This window comes from Musca domestica, unplaced genomic scaffold (genome assembly GCF_030504385.1).
Source record: "Musca domestica strain aabys unplaced genomic scaffold, Musca_domestica.polishedcontigs.V.1.1 110, whole genome shotgun sequence".
NCBI lineage: Eukaryota > Metazoa > Arthropoda > Insecta > Diptera > Muscidae > Musca > Musca domestica.
In genome coordinates this window covers 790,080-809,001 of record NW_026712134.1, presented here as the reverse complement: position 1 = coordinate 809,001, position 18,922 = coordinate 790,080, and the positions used below count along the sequence as shown (strand labels likewise).

Sequence of the window (18,922 nt, the reverse complement as noted above, 5' to 3'; positions counted from 1 at the left end):
AAATTATTTTTAAAATCCCTTGGCAAACGTGGATTTTTTAAAAATTATTTTTAAAATCCCTTGGCAAACGTGGATTTTTTAAAAATTATTTTTAAAATCCCTTGGCAAACGTGGATTTTTTAAAAGTTATTTTTAGAATCCCTCGGCAAAAGTGGATTTTTTAAAAATTATTTTTAGAATCCCTTGGCAAACGTGGATTTTTTAAAAATTATTTTTAGAATCCCTTGGCAAACGTGGAGTTTTTAAAAATTATTTTTAGAATCCCTTGGCAAACGTGGATTTTTTAAAAATTATTTTTAGAGTCCCTTGGCAAATGTGGACTTTTTTTAAAAATTATTTTTAGAGTCCCTTGGCAAACGTGGATTTTTTAAAATTTATTTTTAGAGTCCCTTGGCAAACGTGGATTTTTTAAATTTTTTTTAAGGTCCCATAACAAACGTGGATTTTTTAAAAATTTTTTTTAAGGTCCCATAACAAACGTGGATTTTTAAAATTTTTTAGAATCCCTTGGCAAACGTGGATTTTTTAAAAATTATTTTTAGAATCCCTTGGCAAACATGGATTTTTTAAAAATTATTTTTAGAATCCCTTGGCAAACGTGGATTTTTTAAAAATTCTTTTTAGAGTCCCTTGGCAAACGTGATTTTTTAAAAAGTATTTTTAGAATCCCTTGGCAAACGTGAATTTTTTTATAATTATTTTTAGAATCCCTTGGCAAACGTGAATTTTTTAAAAATTATTTTAGAGTCCCTTGGCAAACGTGGATTTTTTAAAAATTATTTTTAGAATCCCTTGGCAAACGTGGATTTTTTAAAAATTATTTTTAGAATCCCTTGGCAAATGTGGATTTTTTAAAAATTATTTTTAGAGTCCCTTGGCAAACGTGGACTTTTTTAAAAATTATTTTTAGAGTCCATTGGCAAACGTGGATTTTTTAAAAATTATTTTTAGAGTCCCTTGACAAACGTGGATTTTTTAAAATTATTTTTAGAGTCCCTTGGCAAACGTGGATTTTTTTAAAAATTATTTTTAGAGTCCCTTGGCAAACGTGGATTTTTTAAAAATTATTTTTACGGTCCCTTGGCAAAAGTGGAATTTTTAAAAATTATTTTTTGAGTACCTTGGCAAACGTGGTTTTTTTAAAAATTATTTTTAGAATCCCTAGGCAAACGTGGATTTTTTTTAAAAATTATTTTTAGAATCCCTTGGCAAACGTGGATTTTTTTAAAAATTATTTTTAGAATCCCTTGGCAAACGTGGATTTTTTAAAAATTATTTTTAAGGTCCCACAACAAACGTGGATTTTTTTTAAATTATTTTTAGAATCCTTTGGCAAACGTGGATTTTTTAAAAATTATTTTTGAGGTCCCACAACAAACGTGGATTTTTTAAAAATTATTTTTGAGGTCCCACAACAAACGTGGATTTTTTAAAAATTATTTTTAGAGTCCCTTGACAAACGTGGATTTTTTTTAAATTATTTTTAGAGTCCCTTGACAAACGTGGATTTTTTTTAAATTATTTTTAGAGTCCCTTGACAAACGTGGATTTTTTTTAAATTATTTTTAGAATCCTTTGGGAAACGTGGATTTTTTAAAAATTATTTTTAGAATCCCTTGGCAAACGTGGACTATTTTTAAAAATTATTATTAGAATCCCTTGGCAAACGTGGACTTTTTTTTTTAAATTATTTTTAGAATCCCTTGGCAAACGTGAAGTTTTTTTTAAAATTATTTTTAGAATCCCTTGGCAAACGTGGATTTTTTAAAAATTATTTTTAGAATCCCTTGGCAAACGTGGATTTTTTAAAAATTATTTTTAGAATCCCTTGACAAACGTGGATTTTTTAAAAATTATTTTTAGAATCCCTTGACAAACGTGGATTTTTTAAAAATTATTTTTAGAATCCCTTGACAAACGTGGATTTTTTAAAAATTATTTTTAGAATCCCTTGACAAACGTGGATTTTTTAAAAATTATTTTATAAAAATGGATTTTTTTAAAGGATATGCGTTGTTTTTAAAAGGATATTTGGAGAACTATACAAGTGATTTTTTTGCAGGATATTTTAAGAAACTTTTTGAGGGTATTTAGAGAACCTCAAACGTAGATTTTTAAAGAAATTTTTAGAGGAGAACCACAGACGTGGATTTTTAAAGAATTGTTAGAGGATTTTTTAAGAAATTTTTAGTGGACATTTAAAGGACTATAAAAGTGGAATTTTCAAAAGAATATTTTAAAGATTATAAAAGTGGATTTTTAAAGAACTTTTAGAGGATTTTGAAGGATTTTCATAGGACTATAAACGTGGATTTTTTAAATGATATTTGGAGAACTATAAAAGTGAATATTTAAAGAATTTTTAGAGGAGGTTTCAGGGGATTTTTTGAGGGATTTTTAATGGATATATAAAGGATTTTAAAAGTAGATTTTTAATAAAATTTTTAAGAGTACTTCAGGGACCATAAACGTGGATTTTTGAAAGATATTTGGAGGACTATAAAAGTGGATTTTTAAAGAATTTTTAGAGGATTTTTCAAGAGGTTTTTAGAGGACTGTGTGTATTTTATGATAATGTGTATTTTATAAAAAACTTTAAGAGGATTTTTTAATGAATTTTTAGAGAATATTTTGAGGACCAAAAACATGAATTTTTTTAAAGAATTTTTATAGGATATTTGGAGAACCACAAACGGGAATTTAAAAAAATGTAGAGGATTTTTCTGGGATATTTTTTAGAGGAGTTTTAAAGAATTCTAAGAGGATATTTAGAGAACCGCACACATGGATTTTTAAAGAATTTTAAGAGGAGTTTCAGTGAATCTTTGGAGAACCACAAACGCGGGAACTTTGAGAGGATTTTTAAGGAAGCACAAACTCGAATTTTTATAGCATTTTTCTGGGAATCTTTAATGGACATTTAAAGGACTATAAAAGTGAATTCTTAATGAATTTTTAGGAGATACTTCAGTAACTATAAATGCGGTTTTTTAAAGGATTTTAGATGACCATAAAAGGGGATTTTTTAAAGAATTTTTGAAGTTTATTTGGAGGTATATATAAATGATTTTTTTAAAGAATTTTTAGAGGATATTTAAAGAACTAAAGACATATATTTCTAAAAAAATAGAGGATTTTAAAGGAATTTTTAGAGGCTATTAAGTGGACAACAAACGTGGATTTTTAAAGAATTTTAAGAGGATTCTTTGAGAACCACAAAAGTGGATTTTTAAAGAATTTTTAGTGGATTTCTAACGGTATGTTTAAACGATTTTTAAGGAACTTTAGATGATATTCAGAGGACCGCAGACGTGTAGAATTTTTAGATGATTTTTAAGGAATTTTTTGAGGATTTTTTTTTTAAAGAATTTAACGAAGATTAGAATTTAATGAAAGTTAATTTCTAAAATATTTTTAGAGAAAATTTTAAGGAATTTTGGAGAATAAACAAGAATACTCGACAAAGATATAAAAATTAGGTCCACTTTTTGGTATAGGTCGCTTTTAATGATAATACCAGCTGTCAGAATTTTCAGCGGAAAATTTAACTTCTCACAAATATATTCAATATAGGATTACTAATTTTACTTCTCGGTAATAAATAGAGGTATAGCTTCCAAATTTTAGAGTCACAAGCAAAAATTTTGGAATGGGGGAAGACGTATTTACTTGCTTAAGTAAGGCCCTTTATGGAAAACATCAAGTGAAATGGTCCGATGAGGTTCCTCAGACTTTTGTTTTATAGAAAAGTTGAAACAAATATTTACAGGTTTTTAAGGACGGTAATTGCTTTTCACAACATGCCACTGTTTGCTAATATTATTTAATTGCAGATTCTTGTCAATTTTAATTGGAATTCCTCTATATTGCCGGGAAAGTCTGGAGCAAGCGATAGATTACCTGAATTCGATCGACACAAAGGAAAGAACGGAAAAATCAGCAAAGCACTGAAATTGGACAAAATGGGTAAGTCGAAAAATATTTATTTTTTAATTGTCGGGGATCCTATTGTAATTTTAACAAGTAAAAAAGCTGTAAGTTCGCCTGGGCCGATCTTTGCATGCCCTCCACCATTTGGAACGATTTTGGCAATTTTCAAAAAAATTAAATTCGTTAAAAATTCTGCTAAAATCTTAAAAACACCGAATGTGGCCGTTATGTTAGGGTCTATACGACGATGTGTACCTACGTACTAAACTTGAATAAAAAATTCGGTGAATAATGTAGCTAAAATCGTCAAAAAACGGAATATCGGGAGGAACCGTTATATGAAGGCTATACGAGGATGTGGACTTGCACCGACAATTTTCTAACATAGGCTGTAGTACCCATTACGACCTTCAAATACCAAATTTGAAACAATTCCGGTAAATAAAGTACCGAAAAAAGGGAGGTACCTTATATGGGGGCTATACCAAAACGTGGACCTGCACAGACAATTTTCTGTCATAGGCTGCAGTATCCGTTATGAATTTCAAATACCAGATTTGAAACAATTTCGATGAATAATGTCGCCAAAATCATCAAAGTACCGAATATCGGGACTTATCGTTATATAGGGGATATACGAAGACGTGGACCTGCATACGAACTTTAAATAGCAAATTTGAAACATTTCCGGTAAATAATGTCGCTTAAATCACCAAAATACCAAAAAAGGGAGGTATCGTTATGTGGGGGCTGTACCAAAACGTCGACCTACATGACCCATTTTCAATACCAAAAGTCCTGCAGACATAATACACATTTGAGTAAAATTTTATCAACCTACTTCATTTCGTTCGGAAGCTAGAGTGATTTCCACAGACGGACGGACATCGCTAAATCGACATAGAATTTTATGCTAATCAGGAATATATATACTTTGTGGGATCTAAAATGTATATTTCGAGGTGTTCCAAACGGAATGTCAAACTTAATATATCCTCAATACTATGGTGGAGAGTATAAAAAATTCATTTGCAATCCATGCTCACACAGCTCTTAAAATTCATTCCAGACCACTTTTGAAATTTATTAAAAAATCTCCTGTTAGGACTTCCTAAAGTCCTATTTAAATTTCCATAAATCCCTTTCAAACCCCTCTAAAAAACCCTCTAAAAAAAAACTTCCAAAAATTTATTTTAAAATAGCGTTTGTTTCCTATTAAAAACCCAAGTCTTATAATAACCTCAGAAGACCTTTTAAAATGTTTCCTATAACTCTTGAAAAAAAAAATTTGCTTTAAAATTCTAATTAAGACCATTATAAAAATACTTTTTAAACCCCTCCCAAAATGCCTTTAAATAATTTGTTCAAAATCTCTTTCGTGGTTTTTCTTTTAAAACCTACAAAAAATTCTTTACAAATTCATTAAAAATTTCTTTTTAAAACCGAATTTCAAAGGAGATTTGAAATAGTTTTTGGAACCTCTCTCCCAAAAATGTGTGACAAAATTTTTCCAAAAACCCTCCTTTGACCTACAAAAAATCCTTAAAAAAATCATTCAAAATTTCCTTTAAAACAGATTTAAAATCGTTTTTGAAACCTTTTAAAACTCTCCTAAAAATGTGTGACTAATTTTTTTCCAAAACCCCCCTTTGAAAATTCATTTAAAAAATCTCCATTCAATTACCTCAATCTTCAAATTCGAACAAACACTTCATTTCTTTCAACATTTTTTTCGGTTGTTTTTATTATAATTTTCAAAACAATTGTATTTTGTTGTTATTACACAAATAAAACCACTTGCAATTGTCTTTTGTTTTTCTTCTTCGTTCATTTTTAATTTGTTCTTTCGTTTTTTGTGTTTGAATATTTTTGAAAAAATATTAATGGTTCCTTTATTACAGTTTTATTTTTAAATAACTTTTGCTTGGTTTTGTTTTTGTTTTCTTTTTTTGTTTATATTATATAAAAAACTAAATTCTCTTAAATTAATCTTGATATTTTTTTGTTTTGTTTTTGTTTGTTTCATTCCTTTATGTTTCCTATATTTGAAATAAATTGTCTTTGCTATTTTTTTGTTTCGTTTTGTTTTTGTTACAAGGAAAAGAAAATTACAAAATAATATTAAAAAAAATAATTACAACAAATTCCATACCTCACTCAAAAATCATCATCATTATCGTAGGTTTTTGGGTGATCATCGGCGGCGGCAGCGTAGGAGGATGAGGAGTAGGAGTAGTACAAAAAGACAGCCTTTTTTTAAGTTTTAGTATCTTTGCCGACTGGGATAACTACCGGGGGGTGGGGGCTGATAGTAATTACCACCTCCTCTACTCGACGAGATGGGTGGTTGCGAGTCAACACCGGGTGGAGGCGGTGGAGGTACTCCTCCACTGGCATTGGCAGCTCCCGGCGGCATGGGCGGTACACTGGCATAGTGGGCCGGACCACCATATGAAGATGGTGCACAATATGGCACCATGGGTTGGGGTGGAGGTGGCAAAGGTGGTGGTATAACACCCGCCGCTGCATTGGGCCCAGCCACACTGGGTACATGCGGAGGATAACCTGATGCTGGTGGCATGGGTGCACCCTGGGCATACATGGCATGCATTGGATGGTGTCCCGCCATGGGAGGCATGGCAGTGTACATGTGATGGGAAGAGGCGGTGGCCGCCGCATGATGATGATGATGCGGGGGATGATGGTAACCGGAGGAAGCTGCTGCCACACCATGTGGTGGTGGCGCTGCATGATGATCAATGGAGGCAGGAGGTACAGTTGGTATGCTAGAGGCAATGGTCGGTATGGGTTTAATATTTTGTGCATTATTTAGATCATTTGACACTGAATTCGCTGCGGCCGTCGGTGCTGTTGTTGGTGGTGGTTTCGTTTTGCCCGCCGGTGACCCAGCATGATTTGCCGCTGAGGTCAGCGCCGATTTCATGGGTGTAGGACTATCCGCCCTACTTGGTGGTTTCTGTGGTGGACTATTGCTTTCTGTGGTCTCTTTGGAATTGCTTTGATACAAATCCAGCACCTGATGGCATATGTCTTCCAAAATGTCCATGGTGACGTCGGAAACAAACATATCCCACCAGCGGGTGTGATGCGGCTGGCGACCTATCCAATCGGTTACCGTAAATTTACTCAATTTACTGGCCAAATAGATTAGGGCCACCGCAATAATTTCCGGCTCCCATTGCAGACACACAACCGTACTCAGCGAATCGTTGACAAAATTCCAGGCCATTTGTACCATTTTTTGTAACTTCTGTTGATCGCCCTTGAAACATTTGGCATAGCGGAGCAGAAAGGAATAGGGGTGTTCCACCTGCAGATCAAACTTAATGGTTTGCAATAGAATCCGTTCCAGGGTTATGACTTCCTAAAAGGAAGAATCAAAAAAAATCTTTTGGGTATTTCATCAAACAAGTGATTCATTTGCCACCTACCTCTTTGGGTTCTTTGCCAAACGAATAGAAATGATTATCGGACAGTAACTGACGTGCTATTAGTATAATATCTCGACATTTCTTTGGTGTCTCCTCCACTTTGCCGGCCAGCAAGAGGCAGCAACATGCTGTCACATAACGTGGAAACTGTTTGAAGGACTGGAACATATAGAAACGATGGAAATACACCACACCCGTGGCCATGGTGTTGTGGCCCAAACCCATCTGTGTGCCACAGGTCATAATGAAACGGGCGCCCTCTTTGCGATAACGCCTCTCCGTTTCCAATGGAATGCCATCACGTATTGAAGGAGTGTCACGCAGCTCGCTCTTGTCATAATACCAACAAGGCATTTTCTGGGCAAGCTTTACGTCGTCGTTGCGGCAGTCTTGTATTTCTTGCGCTCCACTTTTAGGCAAAAGGACACCCAGAGTCCACTCGAACTTGCAATTTGTTTACACAGTGGGGGTCAGGCGGATGAAGTCTAATTGTCCGCTCGCTTGGATCACCACCACACCAACCTAACAACACAAAAAAATGCTTGCTGCCGTTTACACTTGCTCTCTTTGGTAGCTTTCACTTGACACAACTTTGCTTGCACTGCTGTCGGTTCTGTCTTCTTTTCTTGTTTCGTTTTGCGTAATTAAGGTAATGGTATTTGTTAACAAAACAAAAAATAGTTTAAGTCATTAATTATTCTAAATACAATAATAATATTAATAGGAATTTATTTAGTTTTTATATCTTTCTTTTTTTATTATTTTCTATTCGTTTGCCAAATGCACGTAAATCTCTGCTCTCATCAACTGTCAAACTTGGAGATTCTTGCATGTAGGAAAAAGAAGAAGCAAAGAGAACAGCTGTTTACCCGGTGTGTAGGGTTGTATTTTAAAGCAATGATTTGTGACAGGGGTGGGAATGATTTATTGTTAACAGGAAAATAATAGGATTTTTTTGATATATATGGAAATAAAATGAACAAAAACGTCATTTTGGCTTATAATTAATAATTTTTTTAAATTTATCTGGTAGTCACTGCATTTTTTCACAGTAGCATCTTCATTTTAGTTTAAAAAAAAAACAAAGCAAATTTGTAATTAATTCCTATAAGTAAATCTTTAATTCAGATCTTCAATAAAAAATAAACGAATTACTTTATCCATTTTCTATTGGAATACATTTTGCTGTTATTGTCATATTATCAATATGAAATATGGCAAAATGAATTCAATAAAATTTACGTTAAAAACTAAAGGGAAGAGGTTCTGACATTTTGCTTTACGAACAGTTCATATTTAAATAAAACTTGTAATAACGAAAAACGATTTATGTGTCCGACAACATAATTTTGTTATTTATCGGCCATTATATATACATCAAGCAGAGATCGGGACTTGATTTCTATAAGTAAAAGTTAGATATTCTCCTTCGAAAAGAGGCCACCGTAAAAATATTGTACTATGGAGTTGAGTCTTAATTCTTGCTTTACCGGCATGTGAAATAAAAACTATTATTAATATGTTCCAGAAATTTGTACTATCATAGAACCACTTTCTGAGTCGATTTATGCATGTCATTCTGTCCGTCCATGCATTTTTGTGAACAAAATGCAGGTCGCATTTATCATCCGATTAAAATGAAAATTTTAAACAATATTTCTTTGGCACAAGCACGAACCCTATTAATATTGGTCAGAATCGGTTAAAATTTATATATAGCTCCCATATATATATTGTACACCAAATGGCCAATACCAGTCCAAATGGAGTAAATTTTGGCTCATCCGACCGAATTTAGTCTAGAAGCAAGTACATCAAAAGAAAGTCGGTTCAGATATAGCTATAGCTCCCATATATATGTTTCATCCGATTTGGGGGTTTAAGTCCCTCACATGGTAATATGCACTCCACAATAATGATTTTTGTTACCAGATTTTTGGTACCAGCCCAGAAAAACTTCTGTCAAATTTTATCGACATCGGATCAGATTTAGATATAGCTCCCATATCTATCTTCAACCGATTTCGGGTTAATTGTGCACCAAATGGCTAATATCAGCCCCATAAGACTGAATTTTGTCAAGATCGGCTAAGATATTATGGGAGCTATATCCCATAATATCTTTATCCGATATCAGGTTTATTTTTCACCAATCAGTCCAAATGCACTGAATCTTGGCAATTCCTACTGAATTTTTCCTACAAACAAGAACTTCAAATTTGAAGAAAATCGATCCAGTTATAGCTATAGCTCCCATATATATATTTCATCCGATTTGGTGTTAAAGTCCCTCACATGCGTTATGTACACACCAAAATAATGCTATTTGATATCGGTCATCAGATACTGCTCGAAAATACCTCTGTCAAACTTATTCAGATCGGTTCAGATTTTTATATACCTTCGATATACATCTTCATTCGATTTTACAGTTATTGCTCACCATATATGTAATATCAGCCCAAATTGAATAGATTTTTTCATATTCAACCGAGTTTTAGCATTTGGTGGAACTCAGTCTGGTATATGTATTGTTCCAATAATTATTTTTTTATATAATCCTAATCGAAGTCATATCATGCGCTATGCAGCGATGTTAATTGGTTCATAGTTGGTATTAAGTACTTCACATAAATTCTTAATATAAACCTTTTTGTTACGAAAGCTCTACTAAATACCCATAGCGGTGTAGGATATCATATAGCCGGCCCTTTCCGACTTTTGACCTTTACTTGTTGGTTTTATGTTCTATTTATTTGCCAAATGCCTGAAAATCTCGACTTTTCGCTGCTGAATTGCCAAGCTATCATTTCATAGTGAATGGCGACATTTGCATGAATGAGAGAAAAAGAAGAAGTTAAGAAAACAGCTGCTTGTGGGGTATGCGATGTTGCATTTTAAAGCAATGACAGCAACAGAGTTGGAAATGCTTAATTGACAAAAAAATGTTTATTTTGGAAAATATGGAAATAAATCGAAAAGAAAAGAAAAGAAAAAAGGAGACATAAATAAAACAGACTAATTTACATTTAGTTTCTAAAAAGACAGTGATTGCCCAATTTATATGTGTAAAGAGTGTCGAAAATTACAAATGAGTTTTTAGGAGAAAGATAGAGAAAGAACCGATGACAAAATAACATTTTCTCATTCAATTCGTATGAGAGTACCAGGGATGGGATTATATCCTTAAAAAGAACATTGAAAAGTGTGTTATGCAAATATATGAAATAAAATTTAAATAATATTAAATATTTGAGTACTATATGTAAAAGTATAAAAAGTCCAAAAAAGTCCAAAAAATTGAGATATCTTATATTTTTGTTTCCTTTCTCCTAAGAATATAATTTATTGAAAAATCCCGGCATGTGGCTTTTCTAAAAATAAATATTTTTAGACTAAATAACGAATTCCACAAATCCAAGAAAATGATAAAAAAAATTCCTAAAAAAAAACGAGAACCCTATTTTAATTAGTTTAAATATTTTCTGTCAATATTTTGAAATATTTGTCTCGTGAATATGTAAATATTACGAAAAAACTCGCCATTATGATTCAAATGAATCGTTTTCGAATTTGTGTATGCTATGTGATCACTACCCTGCTAATAAGTATTTTTGTCTACAGTCTGATATCGAATAATATTCAGAATGCCAGAGAATTGAAACGTTTGCGGGAGGAAATGGATGAAATCGCAGTAAGTCCCCATAACCATGGAAATTTCGTGACAATAATTAATTTCCTCTAGCATTTAGTTCTCCACAATTCAGTAAGTGGGCATCGGGACACGTCCAATCACCTTTCAGAGTTGGTGGATACGATGATCAAGAAACGTCTCTCCGGCATATGGGAAGATTTATTTAATCTCAAGAAATCGCTGAAAATTAAACAAGATGCCAAGGGGATGGAAAGCCCAGAAGATGTGGAAAATTCAGCCATGGCTGCCATTGTGGAACGTGTAAATTTTGCCTCTGACGAATTGGGCGCCAAAATTTTATCCATTTCAGCAGAACCAATTTGTCCGACAAGTTTTCTCAAATCATGTCTGGGCATGGAGTTTTCATGTAATCCTCCCATAAATATGCTCAGGTCCACAATGAAGCCGGGCAATTGTTTTGGATTTCGCAATACCGGCTCGGCTGAGGTGACAGTGCAGTTGAGTCATGAGGTGGGAGGGAGTTGGGCTATTTTGTGAATTATTGTCTACAGCAGTTCTCTTTAGATTCTCTTAGATCAAATTCTGTTGGAACACATACCCAGGCATCAATCTCCGACGGGAGATACCACATCGGCGCCCAAGGATTTTGAAATAATTGTAAGTTTGGATTTCGATTTTTTACGATTGCTAAAGACAGTTTTTCCTTATGTTCCCGCAGGCAATCTATGGCGATTTGCATGAGTTTTCTTTGGGCAAATATAGGTTCCACAATGACCCGAAGAGGACCAGCCAATATTTTACGGTCCTAACCAGTGATCGTGTGGGAATTTTGAAATTTAGATTTCAAACAAATCATGGCCATCCGAGTTATACGTGTGTTTATAGGTAAGAAAAAATTATTAAAAAAAATCCACATTTGAAAAAAATTCCTTAAAAATCCAGGTTTGGAAAAATTTCGTTAAAAAATACAAAAATCTCTAAAAAAAATCTACGTTTGGAAAAACATATTTAAAAAATCCAAAATTCTCTAAAAAAAATCTAGGTTTTAAAAAAATCTTTAAAAATCCAAGCTTTAAAAAAATCGTTAAGAAATCCAGATTTGAAAAAAATTCTTTAAAAAATCCACGTTAGGAAAAACTTATTTAAAAAATCCAGAATTCTCTAAAAAAAATCTAGGTTTTAAAAAAATATTTTTAAAAATCCAAGCTTTAAAAAAATCCATGTTTGAGAAAAAAAAATCTTTGAAAAAAATTAAAAAAAAATCTTTAAAAAATGCACTTTTGAAAAAAATTATTAAAAAATCCACGTTTGAAAAAAATCTTTAAAAAATCCACGTTTAAAAAAAATCTTTAAAAAATCCATGTTTGAAAAAAATCTAGGTTTTAAAAAAAGTCTTTGAAAATCCAAGCTTTAAAAAAACTTTAAAAAATACACGTTTGAGAAAAATCTTTAAAAATCTAGGTTTAAAAAATCTTTATAAATCCAAGCTTTAAAAAAATCTAGGTTTTAAAAAATCTTTATAAATAGCTTTAAAAAAAATCTAGGATTTAAAAAATCTTTAAAAGTCCAAGCTTTAAAAAATTTATAAAAAATCCAATTTTGAAAAAAAAATCTTTAAAAAATGTTGGTTTTAAAAAATCTTTAAAAGTTTCACCTTTAAAAAATTTTTAAAAAACCCAATTTTAAAAAAAAAAATCTTTAAAAAATCTAGGGTTAAAAAAAATCTTTAAAAATCCAAGCTTTAAATTTTTTTTTAAAAAATCCACGTTTGAAAAAAAATCTTTAAAAAATCCACGTTTGAAAAAAATCTTTAAAAAAATCCACGTTTGAAAAAAAATCTTTAAAAAATCCACGTTTGAAAAAAATCTTTAAAAAAATCCACGTTTGAAAAAAATCTTTAAAAAATCCACGTTTGAAAAAAAAATCTTTAAACAATCCACGTTTGAAAAATCCTTAAGAAATCCACGTTTGAATTTTTTTTTTAAATCCACGTTTGAATTTTTTTTTTAAATCCACGTTTGAATTTTTTTTTTAAATCCACGTTTGAATTTTTTTTTTTTTAAATCCACGTTTGAGAAAAATCTTTAAAAAATCAACGTTTGAAAAAAATCTTTAAAAAATCCACATTTGAAAAAAATATTTAAAAAATCCACATTTGAAAAAAATATTTAAAAAATCGACGTTTGAAAAAAATCTTAAAGATTTTGAAAAAAATCTTTAAAAAATATAGGTTTAAAATAAATCTTTAAAAATCCAATCCAAAGAAAAATCTTTAAAAAATCTAAGTTTTAAAAAAATCTTTAAAAAATCTAAGTTTTAAAAAAATCTTTAAAAATTCCACGTTTGAAAAAAAATCTTTAAAAATTCCACGTTTGAAAAAAAATCTTTAAAATTCCACGTTTGAAAAAAATCTTTAAAAAATTCACATTTGAAAAAAATCTTTGAAAAATCTAGGTTTTAAAAAAAATCTTTAAAACTCCAAGCTTTAAAAAAATCTTTAAAAAATCCATGTTTGAAAAAAATATTTAAAAAATCCACGTTTAAAAAAAATCTTTAAAAAATCTAGGTTTTAAAAAAATCTTTAAAAATCCACGTTTGAAAAAAATCCAGATTTAAAAAAATCTTTAAAAAATCCAAAATTTTCTTAAAAAATTTAAGTTTAAAAAAATCTTTAAAAAGCCTGATTTGAAAAAAAATTCTTTAAAAAATCCATGTTAGAATAAACTTCTTTAAAAACCCCAAGCTTTAAAAAAATTCTTTAAAAAATCCACATTAGGATAAACTTCTTTAAAAAAAACCCAAGCTTTAAAAAAATCTTTTAAAAATCCACTTTTGAAAAAATTCTTTAAAAATCAAAGTTAAAAAAATCCTTAAAAATCCACGATTCTTAAAAAATCCATGTTTATAGCTCGGTAGGTGTTAAAAAAAACTATTAAAATCCAAGTTTATAACTCTGAAGCCAATCGAAAAAAAAATCTTCAAAAAAGTTGTGGGCCATCGAAAAACATTGTTCATAGCTCTGGGGCCTTGAAAAAAAAACAGATCATTTATAGCTCTTGGGGTCTATAAAAATAGCTCTTTAGTGGTGGAAAAAAATATTGTTTCTTTGTTGCTTATTATTACGTTTTTAATCACTTCTAATTATTTTTTCCTCTCGATTGCAGAATTGCTGTCTACGGCAGATTATAAGGTCAACAAATCTATGCAGCTGATAATTTTAGAATGGAAATTATTTTTTGTTTGCTCAAATAATTTATTGTGTGTTTTGTTATTATTTATATATTTGGTGTTGTTTATTTGAAAATATGTATGTTTTGTATTATATTTTACGAAAAAAAAAACAATAAAATATGACTTCCTTGTCTTTCTTCCTTACCCTATTTAAATCGCTGCCACTCTGTGACAATATCTTCTAATATTCTGTACTCCCACAACTTTCACATTTATCTGTCAGTGTGTATTCGGTCTCTTTCATCTATGCATTTATCCCACCGTTCATTCATCAGACATCCGTTAGTTGTAGGCGTGCGTTTTGTTGTCTGTTGTTTACAAATGAGAGAATTGTTGACATTGCTTACGCTTTGGTTTTGTATAACTATCTCTCTCTCCTCGAGAGTGAGAGAGAAAAAAACAAGTATTCTCATATCTTATCTTTTGCGCATTTGTTTGTTGTTGTGAAGCGGAAGCATAAGGCCAAGAATGAATGGCAAACAAAAAAAAAAAAAAAAAAAACAAAAGATAAAACATTCAAATGAGATGACATAGTGACCCAGTAGGAAAAAATAGTGTTAGAAAGTGATATCGCCAGCAATAAGAAAATAATATGGAAGAGACCCCACAAACTATATATATTCTTGATCAGCATAAAATGTAGTCTATTTAACGATATTTGTTTGTCTTTCGGGTAAAACAAAACTTTTTTAAATTTAGCAAAAACAGATAATACTAAATTATTGGGTCCCATTGTAAAATAGCCTGCACCATTATAATTTTTTGGGAAGTTCCAGTAGATTTGAAACCCATTTGAATAGAAAACATATTAAAACAAGTAAGCAAAGGCTACAGTCGAGCGGGGCCGACCGTTGAATACCCTACAACTCTACAATAAACGATACAGTTTATATAGGCGAGATACTCGAAAGAATTGCACAAGATATTGTGACAAATAATAAAAGAAAACCATCAGGTTTCGTTCTCTAATTTTCGAATAATAGCAACTTAAACTAATTTGCTCATTTCCAATTTATTGGTAGATGTTGCACTTAAATGGTCTTCCTAGATCTGGAACCAATATTTCCCAAAGACCTATAATCTTTCAGAAGTGGCAAAAGATTAACATTTATTATTGGTTTTTGACTGAAACGCATCTATATGAGATACAGCCATTTGACTATATTCTGCAACTAAATCAGCGTTAACGAAATAGTCAGAAGTGCGTCTTTCCTGTATTTGTGAATTCTCCAAGAAGTCACTGTAATGGACATTTTCGTATTTTGTCTACAAAAGTTGGCAAACTATTTCACACATTGAATATTTTTGGATGGCCATCCAAAACTGTTTGGCTTTTGCAATGTCCGGTAACCCCCATTCAAATGTGCCTGAGGATCGGGCGATAATTACGACCTGCTGACAATTTGGCAGTTTTTTTGGTCCATTTCAACCCCTAAATATATGTCGATCATCTCCAAAAAGAGTAGGCTTCTATTCTGACCCTCATCTTATCCCCATACAAAATTTCATAACGATCGGGCCATAAATGCGATCTGTATATGATATCCTGATATCCTAGCTACTTTGTTTTGTTATCTGTAGAAATATTACCAAATGTTTAATTCAAAATGAAAATATGCCAAAAATATGACAAAATTGAAAAAATATGAGAAAATTTTACAAAATCAATATTTTCATCTTTAGATAGATATTTTTATGCGATTTTTTTAGACGTATTTTATGTCTTGCCAAGAGGCCATTCTGAATTAATGAGAACTGTCGAAATCAGTTCAGCCGTTCTCGACATATAAGAGATCTTTCAAGCATATCTTCTTTGATAGACATAAATATCGCACATATTATGCTATATATCCGTTTTGTTGGATGTTAACATCAATGTAAAGATCAGGAGTAACCTTGTCATGGCTTTGTGATTTCGCCAGGATTTAAAATATTCGCGGTTTAATGAAAAATTTTGAATTTTTTCAACACAAAAGATATGGTCTATTTTACCCGCTAAATATTATCCGATGACCACCTAAATTGGTAGGCTTCTTCCCCGCCCTAAACTCTAGCTACATGCGAAATTCCGCGTCGATTGATCTATAATTGCGACCTGTATAGCTACTGCAAAATCCGACATTTTTTCAGTATTTGGTCCATTTCAACCCCTAAATATTTGGCGATCATCTCTAAAAGAAATAGGGTTCTATTCTGACCCTATCCCCACCTCCATTCTAAATTTCGTGAAGATCGCGCCATAATTGCGACCTGTAGAGTGATTACAAATTAACATGGACAGACGGACAGACGGACGGACGGACATACATAGCTAGATCGACTCAGCTCGGCGAGCTAGGAAGATCCATATATACTTTCCTATGTGAGAAATCAATATTTCGAGGTGTTACATAATTTTTGGCCCAATCAAACTTATAATACCCCCAACACATAGTGTTGTAGGGTATAAAAAGTATCACCCAGTTTTGCCGACAAATGTATACTTTCAGACAATGTTCGATTATTTAAATATATTTTAAATTCTGTTATAATTTTTCAAATTGTTGACCTTCTATGGAGTAGGTTCTGAAGGATTGGGCCAATATTGTGCATTTCGTTTCGAACCTAAATAAATGTGACCTATATAGATATATTCCACCTTCACAGGAGATCTTGTGTTAGCAAAAATGTTTGTATGTGTGAAATTTGAAGAGACTTGGAAGCATATTCCGCTTTCATAGACCGTTTTGTTTTTCAAAATCTTGAAAACTATGTGGGTCAGGTACCAGAAGAAATGGTCCGATCTCTACCATCTTTATAACAGATATTGTGCTGATAGAAATATTGAGATGTACAAAGTCTGACTGGAATCGGATGTTAATTTCGCGTTTTATGAGCGTCATCGATATTCAAAATTTCGACCCGTTGTGGGAAAGGTACCAGAAGGAGCGCACCGATATATCCCACCTTTAAAGAAGGTTTTGTGTTGGTAGAAATAATGTCATGTGTAAAATATGAAGAGAATCGGATGCTCATTTCAAATTTTATGCTCGCGAGGTACCAGAAGAAATTGTCCGACCTCTACCATTTATATAGCAGACCTTGTATTAATACGAAAATTGAGATGTGGAAAGTTTGAAAGAAATCGAATATTCATATCGCTTTTTATGAGTTTCATGGATATTAAAAAAAAAATTTACAAATTGTGGGGGAGGTACCAGAAGGAATAGTCCGACCTCTATCATATTTATAACAGATCTTGTGTTAATGGAAATATTTGGATGTACCAAGTCTGAAAGGAATCGGATGTTAATTTCGTTAATTTTATGAGCTTCATGAATATTCAAAATTGTGACCCTTTGTGGGGGAGGTACCAGAAGGAGTGAACCGATATATCCCATCTTCACACCAGATCGTGGGTTAATAAAAATATTGTGATGTGTGAATTTTGAAGACAATCGGACTCCTGCTTCACATTTTATAGGAGCTATAATTATTTAAAATGTTGACTCTTTGTGGGGGAGCTACTTTATGGAGTGGATCGATATTGTCCATTTTCGCACCTGACCTAGAAGTGATGCAAATATTAGGATTTGCAAAGTTGGAACAAAAACGGCTTAGCCTTTCTCTTTCTGTGCAGTAAAATCTTTTTTTTTTTTTTTTTGAAAAGTTCGACTTTTTGTATGGGACGTACCAGAAGGTGTGGACCGATATTGTCCATCTCCCAACTCGTTCTAAGTTTGATAATAATATTAGGATGTATCAAGTTTGGACCATATCGGATACTCACTTCGAGAGTCGTGCGCACCAGCCAGCCAAATAGAAAGACTGACGGACGGACATCGTATATAAGGAGGCTATATCAAAACATGGACCTGCAGATACAAATTTCTGTTATAGACTGAAGTATCCATTACGAACTTCAAATACAAAATTTCAAACAATTCCGGTGAATAATGTCCCTAAAATCGTCAAAATACCGAATATACGGTGGTATCGTAATATGGGGGCTGTGCCAAAACAGAGATTGTTATGATATGCATTTTTTCTAATAATTTTTAAAAATTTGAATAAATTTTCATTCAGGAATTCAGAATTCCAAAATTGGTTTGACAGTTCATTGTCCAAGCAGTTGCGTCGATTCGACTATCTGTATTCTTCTACCATGGTAGTATGCTTTTCTTGCTAGTTTTTTATGTCTATTTATTATTTCAATAGCGCTGGTTCAAGAAATTATTCCATATTCCCTTCTTGTCGAATTGTTTTACTTAGTGGAATACTATATATAAATAAGAACGATTTCCAATACCAAGCATCGTTGGAATGTAACATTTTTATCTCTGCCAAATTTCATTTATTTTTATTGAAAATTGTAACCTCTATCTTCATTTCAACAGATAATTTAATAATTATAAACTCCCATCCCTAGCATACACAGTGTACTACCCTTTTCTTGCTATACTATACTTTTCTTCTTATTTTTAATGCCTATTTATTATTCCAATTGCCTCAGACCAGCCAAGGAATTATTTCATATATTCCTGCTTTCCTTCTTGCTATTTTTTTATTTCCTTATAACAAACGTCAACATTTCCTACTGGGTGTCACAACACACCAACAACATTAACACACTCTCCGCTCTCTCATCAAAACAACAATGCATACGCTCACGGTC

At 32.0% G+C, this 18,922-nt stretch overlaps 2 protein-coding genes across 2 annotated transcripts; one reads left to right on the top strand and one right to left on the bottom strand.

Annotated features, from left to right (window-relative positions):
• Positions 1 to 5,733: 5,733 nt before the first annotated feature.
• On the bottom strand, positions 5,734 to 8,205 carry LOC101894224 (cyclin-K). Its single transcript, XM_005187258.4, has 2 exons — positions 7,383 to 8,205; positions 5,734 to 7,315 (listed from the first exon to the last, which is right to left on the bottom strand). Exons 1-2 carry the CDS (start codon positions 7,734 to 7,736, stop codon positions 6,194 to 6,196), a joined length of 1,476 nt encoding a protein of 491 aa, XP_005187315.1. The 5' UTR covers positions 7,737 to 8,205; the 3' UTR covers positions 5,734 to 6,193.
• A 2,686-nt stretch (positions 8,206 to 10,891) lies between these two features.
• LOC101895153 (SUN domain-containing protein 1) lies at positions 10,892 to 14,387 on the top strand. The gene is made up of 5 exons (XM_005187264.4): positions 10,892 to 11,076; positions 11,128 to 11,547; positions 11,602 to 11,694; positions 11,756 to 11,922; positions 14,202 to 14,387. The coding sequence occupies exons 1-5, from the start codon at positions 10,930 to 10,932 to the stop codon at positions 14,224 to 14,226; spliced, it is 852 nt and encodes a 283-aa protein (XP_005187321.3). The 5' UTR covers positions 10,892 to 10,929; the 3' UTR covers positions 14,227 to 14,387.
• Positions 14,388 to 18,922: the final 4,535 nt, after the last annotated feature.